This window comes from Condylura cristata, unplaced genomic scaffold (assembly GCF_000260355.1).
Source record: "Condylura cristata isolate star-nosed mole 26May11 unplaced genomic scaffold, ConCri1.0 scaffold00022, whole genome shotgun sequence".
Taxonomy (NCBI): Eukaryota; Metazoa; Chordata; class Mammalia; order Eulipotyphla; family Talpidae; genus Condylura; species Condylura cristata.
Genome location: NW_004567123.1, coordinates 7,278,711 through 7,296,593, shown reverse-complemented (window position 1 = coordinate 7,296,593; position 17,883 = coordinate 7,278,711). Strand labels below are relative to the sequence as shown.

At 41.8% G+C, this 17,883-nt stretch overlaps 1 protein-coding gene across 2 annotated transcripts in view; it reads right to left on the bottom strand.

Annotated features, from left to right (window-relative positions):
* Positions 1 to 16,404, bottom strand: part of KIF16B (kinesin family member 16B) — a 252,959-nt gene extending 236,555 nt beyond the window's left edge. Inside the window, exon 1 of one of the 2 annotated variants that reach the window (XM_004687156.1) lies at positions 16,203 to 16,404. In XM_004687156.1, coding sequence (XP_004687213.1) covers positions 16,203 to 16,249 — 47 coding nt within the window. In that variant the 5' untranslated portion in view covers positions 16,250 to 16,404. The remainder of the gene's footprint in view (positions 1 to 16,202) is intronic. The other variant, XM_012728321.1, reaches the window with a different exon arrangement.
* Between the last annotated feature and the right edge of the window lie 1,479 nt (positions 16,405 to 17,883).

Here is a 17,883-nt window from a genome sequence, read left to right as displayed (position 1 = left end):
AGAGAAGTGAAATGACACACCCAAACTCACACCATGAGCAGATCTAGAATGCAAACCCATGTCCTCTGGACCCACCCAGGCACCGAGCTCTCTGCCCCAGAAGGGTAGCCAGCAGCACCTTCACAGAAATGCTCTATTTGACCTGTACAGTAATAGCACTGTTTTTTACAGCTATCATCCTTTCAGGTATTTGGCATTTTCCAGTTTTAACAGTCCAAGCTCCCATTTTTATTCAACACTTGAATACTTGCTATGTGCCAAGCACAAGAAACACATATCCAAGAACAAATGGCCCCAATCCTCATGAAGGGATTCAGACAATAAACCAATGAATGAGAAAAATACACAGTAGGCCCAAAAGTATAATTTTCACAAAGAGAAACCCACATTAGAGGAGTGGGAGGGGAGTGCTTTTTTCAGTGGGATATCTGAAGGGTGACATACAACCAAAAACTCTAAGGAAAGAGGTGAAATGAGGACATCTGGGTCCCACCACCCCAGCAGATGGAATGGCAAATGCAGATGTCCTGGCTGACATCACTGGGTGGACGAGGAACGTTGTCTTTCTAGAGACAGGGTGATGAGGAAATAGTAACTTCCCCTTTATGGTATAGACTGCCCTGCAAAGTGGTTTCCTGGCCACTTAATTCCCAGTCTTCCTAACCATATGACCAGTGGAAGATGAGTGATAGTGATGTGTCTTCCCTGCCAAGGCAGCCCAGAAGGTTCACCTTCCCCACCTCTACCGCCCTTCCATTGGCTCCAGTAAGGCCCCAGGAAGGGAGGCTGCAGGAAATGGGGAGTGAACTACTGACTAGAAACCACACACAGTGATCTGCTTAGAAGAGCAAAGGATAACATTTCTTTGGTGACTTTACTACTAGGTCATTAAAATGTGAGGGCAAATTTGCTAGAGAACTGAACTAATGCCCTTCCACACATGACTACCTTCTGACTCCAAGTTGAGAATCTGCTGCTACTTATCCTCTCCTCAGTGGGTTTTTCTGTGGGTTACTGCAAGCCTGCCAGGTCCCCACTTATGGCCCCTGGGTCACAGACAGAACTACTTCTATCTAAAGCCAATCACTGACACACCACTGAGAACTGCCGTCCTCCAACTCACGCTAAACTCCAGCCCTTCTAGTCCCACTAGGGATTTCAGACGCCAATGTCCTTTTCATTTGACATGTGGAACTAAACAGTGAACCGAAACAAGCTGCCAAGAGCTCGAAGGGCCTGTCCATTTTCCAACAAAGAACACCCAGTGGCATAATTCCTCAATCTTTTGAATGGACATGGCTATACCGGGGCAATTTTATCAAATCTTACCCTTAATATCCTATCAGTATTGACAAAGTTCACTCTAATACTAGAAAAGCCTATGTAATTAAGAATCTGATGTTTTACAATGAAATGCATTATGTGATCTTGAACTGGATCAGTAAAAAAGACATTATTGCAGTAACGTAAGAGATGTGATCGAATCAAATCAGCTAATAATATATCAATGTTGCTTTCCTGGTTTTTAATAACACTATAGTTACATAAGATAACATTTGGGGAATTTGGGTATAAAGTACATGAGAATACCATTTTGTAACGTTTTATAATTATCTCAAAATGAGGCTCTCCTGCCCATCAGTGATGATTGATGATGCAGATGCCTCTTTTTCTTTTTCCTTTTCCTAATACACCTGTCCTTTTTAAATGTAAACAAAAAAAGAAGAAAAAGAAAAAATATTGTATAGGAAGATAAAGCTCATTAATTAGATCATCATACATAACATTAAGTCTAGGATTTGGGACATTTTTCTAACAATTACAAGTGAAACAGTTCACATAAAAACAGTAACTTTAGGAAAAGGAATAGACCAAAATCCATTTTAAAATAGGGTTTATCTCCACAACTTTCTTACTTTTGAGCTATTCTCCATCACCTTGAATCATTTTTTGTTGAAAGCTCCCTGGGGAACTTTAAGTCCCTCTCAGAGGGAGCTCACAAAGTGATTTACCTGTGCCCCAAGCAGAATCACTATAATGGCTTAGGTTCTGTTAATAAAACCCTGAAAATAAGAATCAGCAGGTACAGCTGGGCGAAAGATCATGGGACCACAGGTATCAAGAAAGTAAGTTTGTGAAAGGGGACATCTCTTGGGTGTGGGGGGTGGGGAGATATGGAGGGGGGGTGGATTCAGAATCCTAGACTCTTAAAAGTTTAAAATTCTTATACCACATTCTACTTGTACTCTTGGGATTGACTGGCAGCCCACCTTCTAAGAGAGACTTTTACTTTGACAGTATCCTAATTTCAATATTCAAATTTTAACAATTTCAATAAATTCACCACACCAGTGTTTTTCAAACTATATAGCATAAAACCAATTTTCTGGGCAACAACCAACTTTTTAAAATGAAACAGTGGAAAGTAGAAGCAGGCATCAAGCAGGTAAATGTCCTCTGTGGATCATGTTTGAAGCACACCTGGGCACATCCTTCCAAAACACAAATGTTTCCTTAAACAATTCCTTAAACAATATAATAAATCATTTTTTCACTAAGTCAGAGGGGTAAAACCTTTTAAATGAGTTTCATATTCACAGTAACCACTATTAGAAATCTTAAATGTTTTCCCATGGGGGAAAACTATCTTGCAAACTAAAGGCAAAAACTTTTCCTGAAAAGTATCCCCCCCAAGATACTGAGTAATCACAGAAAGGGAAAAAATGTAACACTACAGTGGAGAAATCCCCAGCAACCACCATCTTAAGCAAGTGATCAGGGTGAACATTACCAATAATAAATAAGGTTGACATGAGGTATTCCTCCACATTATGAGGTGAAGAGTACGGTATCACTGGTGTGGTATTCTTGCCAACGTTGTGTAACTTCAATTCAATCATGATGAAATACCAGAAAAAATGAGGATCATCCTATAAAATCACTGGTACTCTGAGAATGAGAAACTGTCACAGATGACAAAAGAGAATAAGGAGACTTAGCAACTAGACCAATGTGGGATCCTCAGTTGGATCCTGCAACAGGAATAGAACAAGGAGCAAAAGCTGTAGTCCCATTAATAGTGCTGAATTCCGTTCATTGCTCTACTTTGATAATTATGCTGTGGACATAAGATGTTAACATTAAGAGAAGCTGGCTGAAAGAGATATTGGGAACTATAATTAAAATTTTTAAAAATTGGGCCCTCCCTGGTGGTGCAGTGGGTTAAAGCACAACACTAAGAAGCTAAAGCCACTTCAGCATGGGTTTGATCCCTACCCTGGAAGTGACCCACATGGCATGGCAGACCTCTCCAGACCCACCCACTGTTCCCCTCAGCAGTGTACCTCCTCAGTCAGCCTGTTCTGCTTCCTACTCTGTCTCTGATGAATCCTCTCACCGCCCCTACACCTCTGCCCTGTACCCCAAGTTCTGCATGCATAAATAAATCTTTTTTTAAAAATTTTAAAAACTACTTCTAAAGGCAGAGACAGGAGTGTGATGTTCTATAAACTACATATCATGTGAACACTGTAAAAGAGTGTTGTACCTCCAATTCACAAACCTCAGAAAATGAACATAATATTCAGTGTATAATTTGTATAAAGTTAACAATGCCCAGCAGCAATGCTGTCATGGCACCCAGGTTTTTTCTCAGCCTGTGTCCACTTCTTCCCTCCAAACACCCAACAAGAACCATCAACATCCCTTTTTCTTCCTCAGAGAAGAATGTGAGATATCGCACAGATATTAGGCTACAGTGTCCCAGTTTCTTTCAAGCACCATAAACTCAAAGAATGAGGGGAGGTAGGTGGCAACGAATCTTTTCTTCCAGAAAAAAAGACAATAAGCAGAATATAAGAAAGACAATAAACAGGATGTAACCAAACCTCAGTAAACAAAAATGTAACTAACCACACACCCACACACATACATTTAAACTTAAATAGTGGTATAGACCACAAAACCAAAAAAAAAAAGAGAGAGAGAGAATAATAATAAAAATTTCTCTGACAGTGTTATTGAGCCAGGACCTCACCCTCCTCTGATCCCCAGTTTCTCCATCTACAAAGTGGAGCTAATAACATTTACCACAAAGGATTGTTGTTAGGAATTATATTATGCAGTTACCACCTCAGATACAGAGAATCTTCTAGTAAGTGAATGAAGCATAAGACTTAGCAGAGTTCCCAGTTAGTGAGTGAGTGGTTGGAAATAGCAACTGATGACAAAACTACTTCTCAGCACAATTACATGTAAAGCACTAACTCTCTCAATTTACTTTAAATTTACATATCCTACTGAAGTTTCCTCAAAGTGACTGAGTAGACTGCTAATCACAAAAATAGCTATTTCCCTTCTGCTGGATAGCAACAACGAATAATGAACAGATTTGGAAAAGGACAGAGCAGGAAACAATGCTCAGCCCGAGCTGAGGAGAATGAAGGGCAGCCCCCGGGGGCCGTGCTGGAATGCACATGGATGTTAGAGGGGCAATTTTACCAACTCTTACCCTTAATATCCTATCAGTATTGGCAAAGTTCACCCTAATAGTGCCAGCCTGGTATAAAACAGTTGGCTGAATGCACGAACACTGATAACCTTCTCGTGAAGGGCTTTCTTCCTGCATGTCCCTGTAACCAGAGCTGGACAGAAGGTCATCAAGTCAGCAAAATAAACCAGAGGCTCATTTCAAAATAAACCAGAGGAGCTAGGGACTATACAGCACTGTCACATCTTTCCCCAGCTGGTAATGGTCACACACATTCCCCCCACCCCCCAAAAAAAAAGCTTTAGCAAGAGTGCATTCCAATTCCAGACCTACTAAAGTAGAAAAATCATCTAAATAATTCAGAAAACTAAATGGAAAGTGAGCATGTGTAAAATCAACTTCACACCAATGTACTATGTACCAAATAACTAGAGATATATTTTTAAATGCATTTCTTTTTTTTAATATTCTATACTAAGTTCATTTTTATAAAATAACATGTATCATATTAAACATTTTATATATGTAATCTTAAACCATTAAATAAGTTTATATTTTATATGATTTATTATTTATTATTTTAAGAATAAATAATAAATTATTTTCCTTTTATTTATTTATTTATTAAATGTATTTCTCACAGAAACACACACACACTTGATCTCTCGCAAGCAATCTCCACGAATAAAAAGGCAGGTGTTTGATATCAAATTATGTTTACTAAAGTCTGTCACTGACAAGCATTTTTTAAGCTATCAGTATTTATACATCTTACATACATGCATTATACACATTAAAAGACATTTAATTTTGTATGTTAAAAAATCATCCTTATTTCAAACCCCTAAAAGAAAAGAAATAAACCTCTATTCGCTCAAAAAATAAAGCATTAGAGACACAACCCTCCTGAGGGAACTTCCTAAAGGTCACAGCTGTTCCACTCTGCACCCCAGATAGCTCCTCTATTCATCACCACTTCCCTCACTTGCCCCAGAAGACTTCTTCTTAAAAACACACACAGACAAACATACCTCTCATTCTCAGATTTGGCCTTCAAGGCCCAGGTGAGAGCTGGGGTCCATTCCAGACCCTATGCCTCATACAAGAAGTTTGGAAAGATTTTACCAAAGTTGTCAAACTACATAGTTAAATAGGGATTTGTTATTTCCTTCAATTCTTCCATTACTAAAAGTCAATGCGCAGATGCCACCTCCATGGCCTCACCTCCAAGCTCCTACCCCCCAGGACAATGCCTCACATCTCAACTGAAACACTTCCCTTCAGAGACGAGGCCCTGAGCAATCACATGAGCAGCCATCAGGACTTGGGCCCTGGCCTGTGCAGCCTCTGATGCTCTCCATGCCCCTTGCCAGTAATGACTTTCCACTCTGCTCTCTTCCTCCCTCTCTCCACAGCTTGGCCTTCCATTCCTGCCTCTTCAAGCATGACTGTCAGTTACCATGGTGGTTACTATATACACACACGTTTGCATGTGTATGTGTGTACGTATGTATGTGTGTATGTCTCTCTGTGTGTATATATCTATATATAGACACAGATACATATAGACATATATATATGTGTATATATATATGTGTGTGTGTATATATATATATATATATATATATATATATATATATACACACACACACATATATATATGCCATTCAGTAAAAAGTTATTACACACCTGGCAGTGTGCTGAAAATTCCAGACTCTCATATAATCCCCTCAACAATATATGTCGTATTATTTTACAGCAATGATTCTCAAATGCTGTGACTTTGGGAGCCTTTCACACTATAAAAATTACTGAGGAGCCCAGAGCTTTCATTAATGTAGACAAATCTATCGATATTACCACATTAGAAATAAAAACTGAGAAATTTTTAAAATACACATCCACAGCACCTACGTGCCTACCCTCATCACACATCATGTAACTTCTGGAAAGCTACACTGCATCCTTGAGGAAGATAAGGGTAAAAAAGACAAAACATATCTCAGTATTACTGTAAAAGCAGTTTTGACTTTGTGAACTTCAGCCCACCCCCAAAGGTCTCAATCATTCCCAAATGTCTTAAGGCCACACTCTAAGAATTACTGTTTATAAAAAAAGAAACTGAGCCTTAAAGAATAAAATCAACTTGCCCAGCTCACATGATCTGCCAACCAAAGAGTTTTCCCCTTAACCCAGGTCATAGAGTTCTGCTGTCCTGCTACCTCCTCACCCCTCTGTCTTTACTGTGGTCCTCAGAGACAATGTACATTTCCACCACATCACAATCACCTTCCAGTGATACACCTCCCAAATGTAGTTCTGTAACAGGTACAGGTTTCATGGACTCCGCCCCCACTCCAGATACTGGAACTACAAATCCCATCAATACCAAGGAGAAGCACGCTGGGATGTGAGGCTGGAGCTGAGCAGCCAGGTTGGGATAATACCCGATATGTGGACTCTGGGGGTCTCTTGGCCTGGTGGTTTGCAGCTGGTCGTTAGGCTCTCGATCAGTTTGCAATGTGCTGGTGGAGTAGAAGTCAGCAGACCTGGTAGGATATACTAGTTAACTTGTACTTGTCTCTCTTTTTCCCTGGGTTGTTCCTTTTCCTTTCTCCTTGTAAATAAACCCATTATCGAACTTTTTATGGGAGCCTGTAGTACGACTGAATCTTAAGCGTGCAGGTGAGGACCCACAGACAACGTGAACCCAATTCACTTTGGTCAAGGTGCCCTGTAACAGTTCCACAGAACTGTCACCTGAGTTCCTACAACCTGGATCCTTCCTCTGCACCCTGAAGCAACTGCCTCCATGATCCACCTGAGCAGCTCCTCCCTAGCACCCAATTTCAGAAAAGATCAGACATTCACTTAAAAAGGGCCTAAATCACTCAGTCACCTTTGACTCTTCGCCTCTCGAAGACAACCATGCTTTAAAACCTTCCATTGGTCCAAGTGCCTAATAATAGGCAATATTATTTTAAAAGCCCGTATTTTGGGGCCCTGCACTGTTAGCAAGGGTTACCTTATGCATTCACCCTCTCAGCCCTGAGGTGAGTGTACAGAAGATCTACGTTTTGCAGATGAAGGAATTGAAGCACAGAAAAGTTAAATGCCACGCCAGGAAGCTAGAAAGTGGTACACTCATAGTCATATGCGGCCAACAGCTACCATAGAGTCAGCAGTAAATTTGAGAATAAAAGCCCAATCTCCCAAATTTAATAAAGCAAAATCCTCATGCCTCTACACCTAGTATCTCTCAACCATTCCTTGTAAAGTTTGCTTGTCTCCAGTCCCTGGTGAATTTACTCATACTGCCCTGCCAGTCACCCCCATTCACCCCTCATCTAAGTCTTCTGTGTAGTGGAAGGCTTTTAAAAGTGACAAAAAGACAGGACTGGGTTCAAATCTATACTCCCAACGGACCAGGCTATCTGGACCCCAGGCATGCTTGCCCTCACTCCTTTTCTGTAGCAGGAAATGATATTGCCAACGTCTAAAGAGTAAAAGTCAAGTACTTAACAGATACTCTCTGAAAGGACTCCAGGGCAATACCCCTCAGGGCTTAATTCAAACTCTACCCTCTAATCTAAGAGACCAGGCTCTGAATCCCCCAGAGGCTCCACTCAAACAGAACAGATTCTACGGTTATTTTTTGTTTTGTATCCCTGTCTTCTCTGCCACTCTCTAGTAGTAATCCCTTGAGACCAATAGCTTTTGTCATCAGTGAGATCAGAGCAACAAGCCACCTTACAAAAGACTCTGAGGGAACTCTTACTATCTGAAGATGTTTCTGTTTCTCCAGAATGGGGATAAAAAGCTCTCAGTCAGATGGTGAGAGAGGGAAAACTGGCAAGGTAAAGAAATGAGTATAGTGCCAAATGGCAGTATCTCAGCAGATGGACGCCCCCAGCCTCAATAAAGGGACACCTGTCATCATTATCACCGGCACGAGAGTCAGCCACACAGTATTTCCCTAGCACTACCTGCCTCTTAAAATAGGAAGACGTCAGTACACCCTGAAGATACTGAAATCAAAACACCACTGACACTTTTTTTCTTTTTAACCCAATAGACATGACACTAAATTGCACCTCAGAGGCTAATCGGGAAGAGAGGATCATAACCATCAGAAAATGAAAGGAAGACAGTGGAGTTGGTGGGGTTTAATGTGTAGGGACCTTGGATGTCCTCTGAGAAAGGTTTCAGCAGTTTCCTATTTAGTAATGCAAGGCAAGTTTACCAAGAAAAATAACATCTGCATAAACACAAACTGGCAAAGGCTACGTTTAAAAGGTAGATTTATCCAGAAAAAGAGAAAAAAGAGGCTCCTGCATAGACACAGATGTACAGATAGTTGCTTTTGATGGGAACAGCTTTATAAACGGGCAGGCAGTCTTGGGGTAAGACCTGCCTTCTACCAGAGCAAAGGGCATCTTTAGATAGTGTTCATGCCGGAGAGGGGGGTTCCATTCCTTTGTGGGATTTTATATATTATGAAATCTATCACTTCAAATGTCTGGCTGGGTTAATGTGTAAGGACTGGTGTATTTTGTAATGACTAGCGATATTCCATATCCCTATCACCAGTCTTTGCCTACAGATTTTCCACAGTAGGTTTAAGATCTCACTAATCATTTCTACCTCACCTCTAGTTGATGACTTTGTGAAGTTTCCATCCCAAATTTTCTGCTGTAAGCTTCCATCACATTTGCCGTAAGATGAGAAAGCATGTTAGAAAGATGTCATATGGCTAGTTGCCAACACTTAGTAAATGTGTCTGAGTAAAGTATTTTTAAGTACTTGCTTCTGAATAAAGTTACAATCATGAACTGTAAACCTAATGGTAACAACACCTACCAGGCTCCGGGTGGAGAGCTTTATACAAAGCCACTCTCTCTTGTGATCTTCATGACTGGGAGGTGCCAGTTGCAACACCATACTGAATGTCTAAATCAACCCAGTGAATTTAGAAATGGTATTTGTTTAATGAAACAAGAGAATAAAATAAGGCAGAATAGAAAACATATGAGTGCAAGCATGTAACAAAGGTAAGCACTTCATTCATCTTTTAATATCTTCAGTTTCAATTTAAAATGTGTTTCTTACTGAGACACAGTAAAAAAAATACTTGAATACCTATCCTACATCTTAAAAGCTATGTACAATTATTATCACCATTTCACATGTACAGAAAGTAAGACTTAAGTCAATTAAGTCTCTTGCTCAAATTTACCCAGCTTATAAATAACATCCAAAAAATTAGAACACAAGCCTGATCCTGTGAACACTGAGAGAACAATGAGATAGGATAACCAGGAATAAATACTTTCCATTAAAAAGAAAAAAAGGGAAAGCAACAAAAAATGAAAAAAATTGGTTATCAAGTTAATATTTTGTTGTCTCTCCAGTGGGAAAAACAGTTGGATCTTATAAAGTTGCAATAAATGAAACCAATAAAAGAAACTACAAGTGACAATGAAAGAAATCACAAAGAAAAAGGTATAAAAACACAAAAATGTTAAACTTCTGTCCATAAAAAGTTATGAACAATGTAAGTTTCTACTAACATTATTTTTAGAAGCGGAGCTGTGACTATTCTTAAGAAACTGATTTTGGACAAATATACTATGGTTTCCAACCTGAAATGGCAAGTAGTCACCATCTGCTAAAACTGTTGTAAAGATTAAATCAAATTTTGTACCACTGGTACACCTCAAACTCTCCATAAAGGTAGCTGCTACATGGGATGCAACATAGTGGCTCTTTGGAATTCGAACCACTGCCTCTACTCGGTAACCCAAGCACAAGGCAGTAAAAACAAACTCATCACACCTTGCCCTGAACCAAACACTAGGCATTTTGTGCAAGAACAGTTTACTTCTAAGTCTCCTACTTTAGAAATTCAAAACCTTCCCACCTTACCACCATGCTTTAGGAGTCTAGCTTTCAAAGCTATCTATCTTTTCAATCATTCCAGGCCCTTCCTTTCTGTTAGTTGTTTTCTCTTCTAGAAGCTCCTCCACTCAAAAAATTAATACTTTTTAAAAAATTATATCTTATTTCTGTTGGCATAGCATCACTATTTACCAGAGCCAAGAAATGGAAACAACCTAGTGTCCATTGACAGATGAATGGAATGGATATATGTAAAATCTCCAAGGGGATAGATCCAGGAATAGATTCTGAGAAATGTATCATTTGGTGATATCATCCCTGCGCAATGCCACAGCCTGTACCTACACAAACCTAGGCGGCATACCCTACTAGATATACCTAGGCAATATAGAGGCGCCACCACTGAACACACAGTCCCTTGTTGACAGAAATGCCTTCATGCAGTCATGGCAATATGCAATGGAATATTAATTGTATTGCATTAATTCCATCATATTCCATTCATAAGCCATAAAAAGGAAATCCTGTCATTTGTGATAATGTGGGTGAGGGCATCATGCTAAGTGAAAAATATTAAACAGAGAAAAGTAAGTGCTGTGTGATATCTGAAAAACAAGACAAAACAAAAATTTGGGGGATCTCCCTAGTGGCCTAGGGATTAAGTCTCAGCACTATCATCACTATGGCCTAAGTTTGATCCCCGGACAGGGAGGTGACCCACATATGGCACAACAGATTTCTGTCTCACCCACTGCTCCCCTCAGCAGTGATTTCAGTGGATCTGCCTATTCTGCTCCCCACTCTGTCTCTGGTGAAATCTCTCACCCCCTCTCCACACACCTCTGGCCTATACCCCAGTTCATGTATGCATAAATAAATCTTTAAAAAAAGAAAAAAACTCAGAAAAAGAAAACAAAAGATGGGAAATTGGAGGAAAATTGGAAAGAGATGGACAAAGGTACAAAAAAAACCCCAATTAAAAGATAAATAAAAAAAAAAAAGTAACAAAGATGTAGCATGTAAGATGACTACTGTTATCACTGCTGTATGGTATATTTGAAAGCTAAGAGAATAAATCCTGAACATACTCCTCAGAGGAAAAAACCTTTTTTGTGTGTGTATATCTATTATGATATGATGGACATTAACTAACTTATAGAGGTAATCATTTCACAAAATGTCAATTTATTATGCTGTATACCTTAATTTGCATTATCAGTTATATCTCAAAATTGAAAAACACAAATTTAACAATGTTCTTCAATCCTCCCAAACAACCATTTAAAAATTCTTCAGTTTTGGCCCTCCCTGGTGGCGCAGCGGGTTAAAGCACAGCACTGAGAAGCTAAAGCCACTTCCGCATGAGTTCGATCCCCGCTTGCCCCAGAGGTGACCACATGGTGCAGCAGACCTCTCCTGGCCCGCCTGCTGCTCCCCTCAGCAGTGTACTTCGTCGATCTGCCTGTTCTGCTCCCCACTGTCTCTGGTGAAGCCTCTTGCCACCCCTGAGCTTCTGGCCTGTACCCCAGTTCTGTATGCACAAATAAATAAATCTTTAAAAAAAAAAATTCTTCAGTTCCAACAGAAAGCTCCACTTTCAAGGGCATTTTTTGAAATTACATAAACAAGTTTTTAATGATTAATTACATGCATGAACAAAGTAAAATACTGAGCAGTAAAAAAGGTAAAAGAAAAACTGTCCACCTTCACCTAATAAACCATCAATCTTCCTCCTTAGAGATACCACTGTTAGATTTCTTATGAATTGTTCTATACAGATATATAGCTGTGTGCATATACATTGTTAACACAAACACAAATCTACTGTAGAATGTGTGGATCTGTGTGGATAGCTTGTTTTTCTCCCATAAACCACTATCTTGGAACTCTTTGAAGATTAACACATTCTTTTATAAGTTCTACATAGCATTCTGCCCAATATACAGGCTATAATTTAACAAATTGCCCATCTTCACACATTAAGGTGCTTATGATGCAACAAGTATCTTATGTATTTTGATAGGAATACAGTCTATAAAATAAATTCTAAGAAATGAAATTGCACAGCTATTGTCAAGTTCCCCACTATCAAAGCATTTCATGTCTCTCCCATCACCATTCCTTAATCAGTATTTGATGTTCAGTTAACATTCAACAATTTCACTGATTTAAAAAAAAAATACATTCTTACTGTTATTATAAATTGCATGTCTTTCCTTATGAGGCAGGCCAAGTATTTATAGTTGTAAATTGTCTATTTCCTTCCATTTCACTGCCAACATCTGGATCATTGTCTCACCTTGAGACAATTGGAAATGTTACTAATGTTCCCATCTCCAAGTCCAGGGACCTCATCTCATATCCTGGCAATATCTGACACCAACAACTACAACCACCTTTAGCAGCTGCTTCCTTTCCTGCCATAATGACAGCTGTTAGTCCAATTCACCCCACCACTTCTCAGGGGCTGCATACCAACCTCCCTAGACTCCTAAAGAGAAGCACACCCAGTCAGTGTACAATCCCCTGATTCCTTTTCCTTGGTAACACGCTTAAATTTTCACCGGTGTGCAAAATGTTTCCAGATGTCACCTAAACCCATGTTTCGGTCTGCTGAACATTAGCTGCAAAATTTCACCATCTACCTTCCCCAAGCCTCTAAAGAGGAGATAAAGCCTTTTTTTTAAATCTAAACTTTTTTTAAGATTTATTTATTTATTCATACAGAATTGGGTACAAGTCACAGGTATAGGAGTAGTGAGACTTCATCAGAGACAGCAGGGAGCAGAACAGGCAGATCCATGAAGTATACTGCTGAGGGGAGCAGCGGGTGGGTCAGGAAAGGTCTGCTGCGCCATGTGGATCACCTCCAGGGCAGGGGGTCGAACTCACACTGGAGCAACTGCATGCAGCCAGCCTGCAGTGCTGCATCCTAACCCGTTGCGCCACCAGGAAGGGCCCAGTAAAGCCTTCTTAAGGATGAAATTTAAATTATTGGGGGCCTCCCTGATGGCCTAGAGGTTAAGTCTCAGTGCTACCCAACTACAGCCTGGGTTCAATCCCTGGTTAGGGAGCTGACACACATGATGCAGCAGACCTCTCCTGACCCACCTGCTGCTCCCTTTTAGCAATATTTCAGTAGATTTGCCGGTTCTGCTCACCACTCTGTCTCTGGTGAAATCTCTCACCCGCCACACCTCTGGACTATATCCCAGTTCTTCTATGCATAAATAAACACATCTTTTTTTAATGAATTATTGATAATAACTATGACCTGAAATTGAATGAAGAAAACCTGATTAAAAATAGAGCTGTGTGAGGCCCTCCCTGTGGTGCAGCGGGTTAAAGCACTGAGAATCTAAAGCCACTTCAGCATGAGTTCAATTCCCGCCTGTCCTGGAGGTGACCACATGGCGTGGCAGACCTCTCCTGACCCGGAAGTGACCACATGGCGTGGCAGACCTCTCCTGACCCACCCGCTGCTCCCCTCAGCAGTTTACTTTATCGATCTGCCACTCTGTCTCTGGTGAAGCCTCTCGCCGCCCCTGAGCCTCTGGCCTGTACCCCAGTTCTATATGCACAAATAAATAAATCTTTAAAAAAAAAAAAACAGAGCTGTGAAACTATGACTAAAGAGATCTCATGCACTCGCCGCTTACTGAAACTTCCAAGAAGCCTCCTTACCCAGTAACAAGTTGTCCACCAATAAGAAACCATCACAACCTCAAATTCTCAATAACCTTTTATGCAAAACAGCCCTTTCCAATTTCCTAAGGCCCAATAAAATCTGATCTATCCTCTCCTTTCTCGTACTTGCCTATGTTTTGCCATAGGTTGTCCCAGATTGCAATCCTTCTGCTACTCCTGAATAAAATCAATTTAACTAGCTAAAAGACCTTGCTATTTTAAGGTTAACACATTTATTCTTCATCATCATTCCCTTCCCACCCAAGTAAGTGCTAAATCCCATTAATTTGACTAGTCAACTGTTACGCCATATTTCTCCAGCCTTCCAATTTCCACCTCTGGCCTACATGGCTTATCCCATACCTCTTGCCCCAATCCTGATACCAACAAAGTTCTCTGCTAAGAGCACAAATATCCCATCAGTCTATCTCCAAGCCTATGGCTTTGAACACGTTTCCTTGATACAACTCTACACACCTGGGTTCTGGGCCTAACCTGAGAAGGCACTACATTGGCAGCATCTATGTTTCCCACTGCAGCCACCAAATGTTTCAGGAGAGTTCAGCCAGTAGGCTCCTCCAAGTCATTTGATTAGATCTTGATTTACCTTCTGGCCTAGAAAGCACCCAACACATGTGCACTGGTACACAGTTAATAAATGCTCTCTAAAGTTACAAATTTTTAGTGTGCTCATATTATTCTAAAGAAAAAAAAGAACATCTAAGGTCTCCCTAGTGGCTTAAAGGGTTAGGTCTCAGCACTATGAAGCTATGTGAAACAGAAGTTTGATCCCAGGCCAGGGAGGTAACCCACATGGTGCAGCAGACCTCTCCTATCTTGCCCATTGCTTCCCTCAGCAGTGTGTTACAGTAGATCCACCTGTTCTGCTCCTCATGCTGTCTCTGGTGAGTCCTCTAACCCCCACACACCTCTGGCCTATACCCCAGTTCTTGTACGCATAAATGAATTTTTTGAAAAGAAAAGGAGCATCTATCTGCATGTGAATCCATAATAAAGAAAAATCTTTTTAAGTCATCAAGGTGACTTTGGGGACTTTTTATGTTGTGTGACCAAGTATGTGTAAAAACATGCTCTCAGGACTAACAAACTATTTCCCTAAAAAAAAACTTTAGAAATACCATGAAAAATAACAAATGCACTGATTTCCAGTAGTTACAAACCAGAATGTTTGTAGACCTACTTGTCAATGGAAAAATCAATTCCTAGCAAATGTCCTAATCAGCTGTTACAAACACCAACATACACCTGCAGAAGGGAAGTGGCTGGCTGTGTGTAAGTCAAATGTCCACCAACTTCATTGAAAAGCCAATAAAAACAAATGGCCTTGTATGAACTGAGCCTATCGGGCCAGAGGATACATCCCATTAAAGTTTCTTTCATTCTTCAAAGTTAAACCATTTTAAAAGGTAATTGTTTTAAAGCATCTTTCTAGACTAATTATAAAGAGATCATTGAAAAAGGAAGCAAAGGTTACTTTTCAATTCAGAAGAGCATTACTTTATAAAACTACATAACAAGATAAAACTCTACATGTGTTTACAATTCTGCCCTCTCTGTCAATATCAGATTTCAAACACCTGTACTAGAGTGCCCAGCAACCGAAAGTTTGTTAAAGTTTCCCATCCATTCTGTAATCTGAAGTTACCTGCTAAATTACTGACTAGAAGTTCGAGCTCCCATTCAGGGGACAGAGAGCATGTCTTATTAAGCGATTAAAAACTAACACTGTAAACAGTTTGGGAACTTCTGAGTTGGCAAAGTTGAGAGGAGTTCGCCTGACAGCTTGCACTGCCCCCAAGATTACTCCCACATTCCTGACTCCTTACCCCGCCTTCCTTGGGGAAAACCCCTTAGTGTGTATAAGGGGGAACAAGCAACCCTGCTCAGGTGAATGAGACAGGAAAGAGTTTATAGAGTATCTCCCTGGCCTCACCCCCACCCCCTCCAGGACGACAAGAAAGCGACAGCAAAGCATGAAGTCCTCCGGCACCCAGGCTTCTAGAGACGCCACAACTTATGTCTGTGGCCAGAAACCGGCCTGTAACATTTAAACCCACGCTGGCATTTGAGAGTTGACAGGGAGGGAGACACAGGCGGCCTCACTCACCTGCGATTCATGGGCCGGACCCTCACGGCCACCTTGACTGATGCCATTGCTCATCCCGGCCCGGCCGGCGCAGACTCCCGGCTGCCCAGCGCCCCACAGGCCCCAAAGACTCTGGATTGTCGGGCCGCGGCCCCCGCCCACTTCCCTCGGCCTCCGCCCCTCGGCTCCGCTGCCCCGGCGTCCCGCGGCGGCCCCACCTGCCAGGTCACTGAGCATGCCCAGAGCGGCTCCCTCCCGCGTGATCCGTGCGCCGGGGTTTGGCGGCGGCCCGCAGGCGCTAAGGGGCGGGGCCGGGTGCCTGGCGCCGCCTCCCGCGATTACTAAATAGTAGAAACTCCTGGTGTTGCTGGCGGTGCCCTGGAAGTCACTGCGGGCGACCAGGGCAGAGTGATTTCATGAAAGTTAGAACCCATCCTCTCCTGAAAAACTGGGGAACAGGAGAAGGTCGCAGCAATTCAGACCCCAAGAATCCCAATCCTGGGGGTCAGCTTAACAAAACAGTTTTCAAAGTCCTTTAACAAGAACTTTGCCTTAACCCCCTCCCCATGGCACAGGAGTTAGCGCATCCGTTTCACTAAGCAAAAAACTAAGGCACAAAGATTATCACAATTCGTGGGGTGCGGGCGGGGGCGGGGAGGGGGCAGCGGTGCTCTGCTCTTTCTGCTACTCCAAAGCTGTCTAAGTATGGCTGAGCACAAGCGGACCTCTCAACTCAGGAATACAGAGAAATGAAAACTGAAAGGGCACTGGGTGTTTTAAATGCAAGTGAAAATGTGCCTGTACTGGCTGGAATCACATCTTAATTGGGCTTTTTTATACTTACGCTGCAGTTTTATTTTAATTATAAGGGAGTTAGCAATGGGGACCCTCTTTAAGGCTTATGGCCTTTGATAGAATGAGTGCCCACTTAATAATGCATTCCATCCCAGACCCACGACCCTACCCATTGGACCCCAAGCCCCATGCAGCTGACAGATGGGGACCAACAGGCCCAGTAAATACCATGCTCACAAGGTCCACTGGCCCCCACATCTCTAATGAGGTCACAAAGGAATGTTCTGCCCTCATCCCCTCCTACTCTCTAGAATTTCACATCTTCAGGGCATTAACCGTTAACTGGCAGCTGCCTTAGTTAACAGGGAGCAGCGCAGGTAGGAGGGACTGCTCCTCCAGGAAGCAGAGGTATAACAGAAATCTCAAGACATGGAGGGTGGGCTCTTGAGTTGAGGCCTAGCTCCAACACTAGCTTGGGAAATTCTCCACTATTGAGCATCTCAGAAGCTTCTGCCTTATTTGCATGTCATGAACCTCACAGAACTACCTAATGCATCAAGTGAGATAATGTCTGCAAACTTATGGCCCATCCGAACGTGGGCTGGTTATTTCTTCGCCTTCCCTAAAGCAATTCTATGATCCTGGAACCAACTTTCCCTTTGCTCCCAATGTCCAACAGGTTCCTCCCTGACTAGCATAGAGCTGGGTGCAGATGTGACCACCGGCGGTGCGAAAAAGGAGTGCCTTTATAGGGAGCGTGCTGGGCATGCGCGATAAAGGCGCGCTCTCTGGAGGTGCCGCCTGGGAGCCAGCGTTGCACCTCGCCGCTCAGGGCAGAAGCTGGGCACGCCTTATAAGGGAGCTGCGTGCGGACAAACTAAAGCGGTCGCTCAGAGGAATTGGGAAT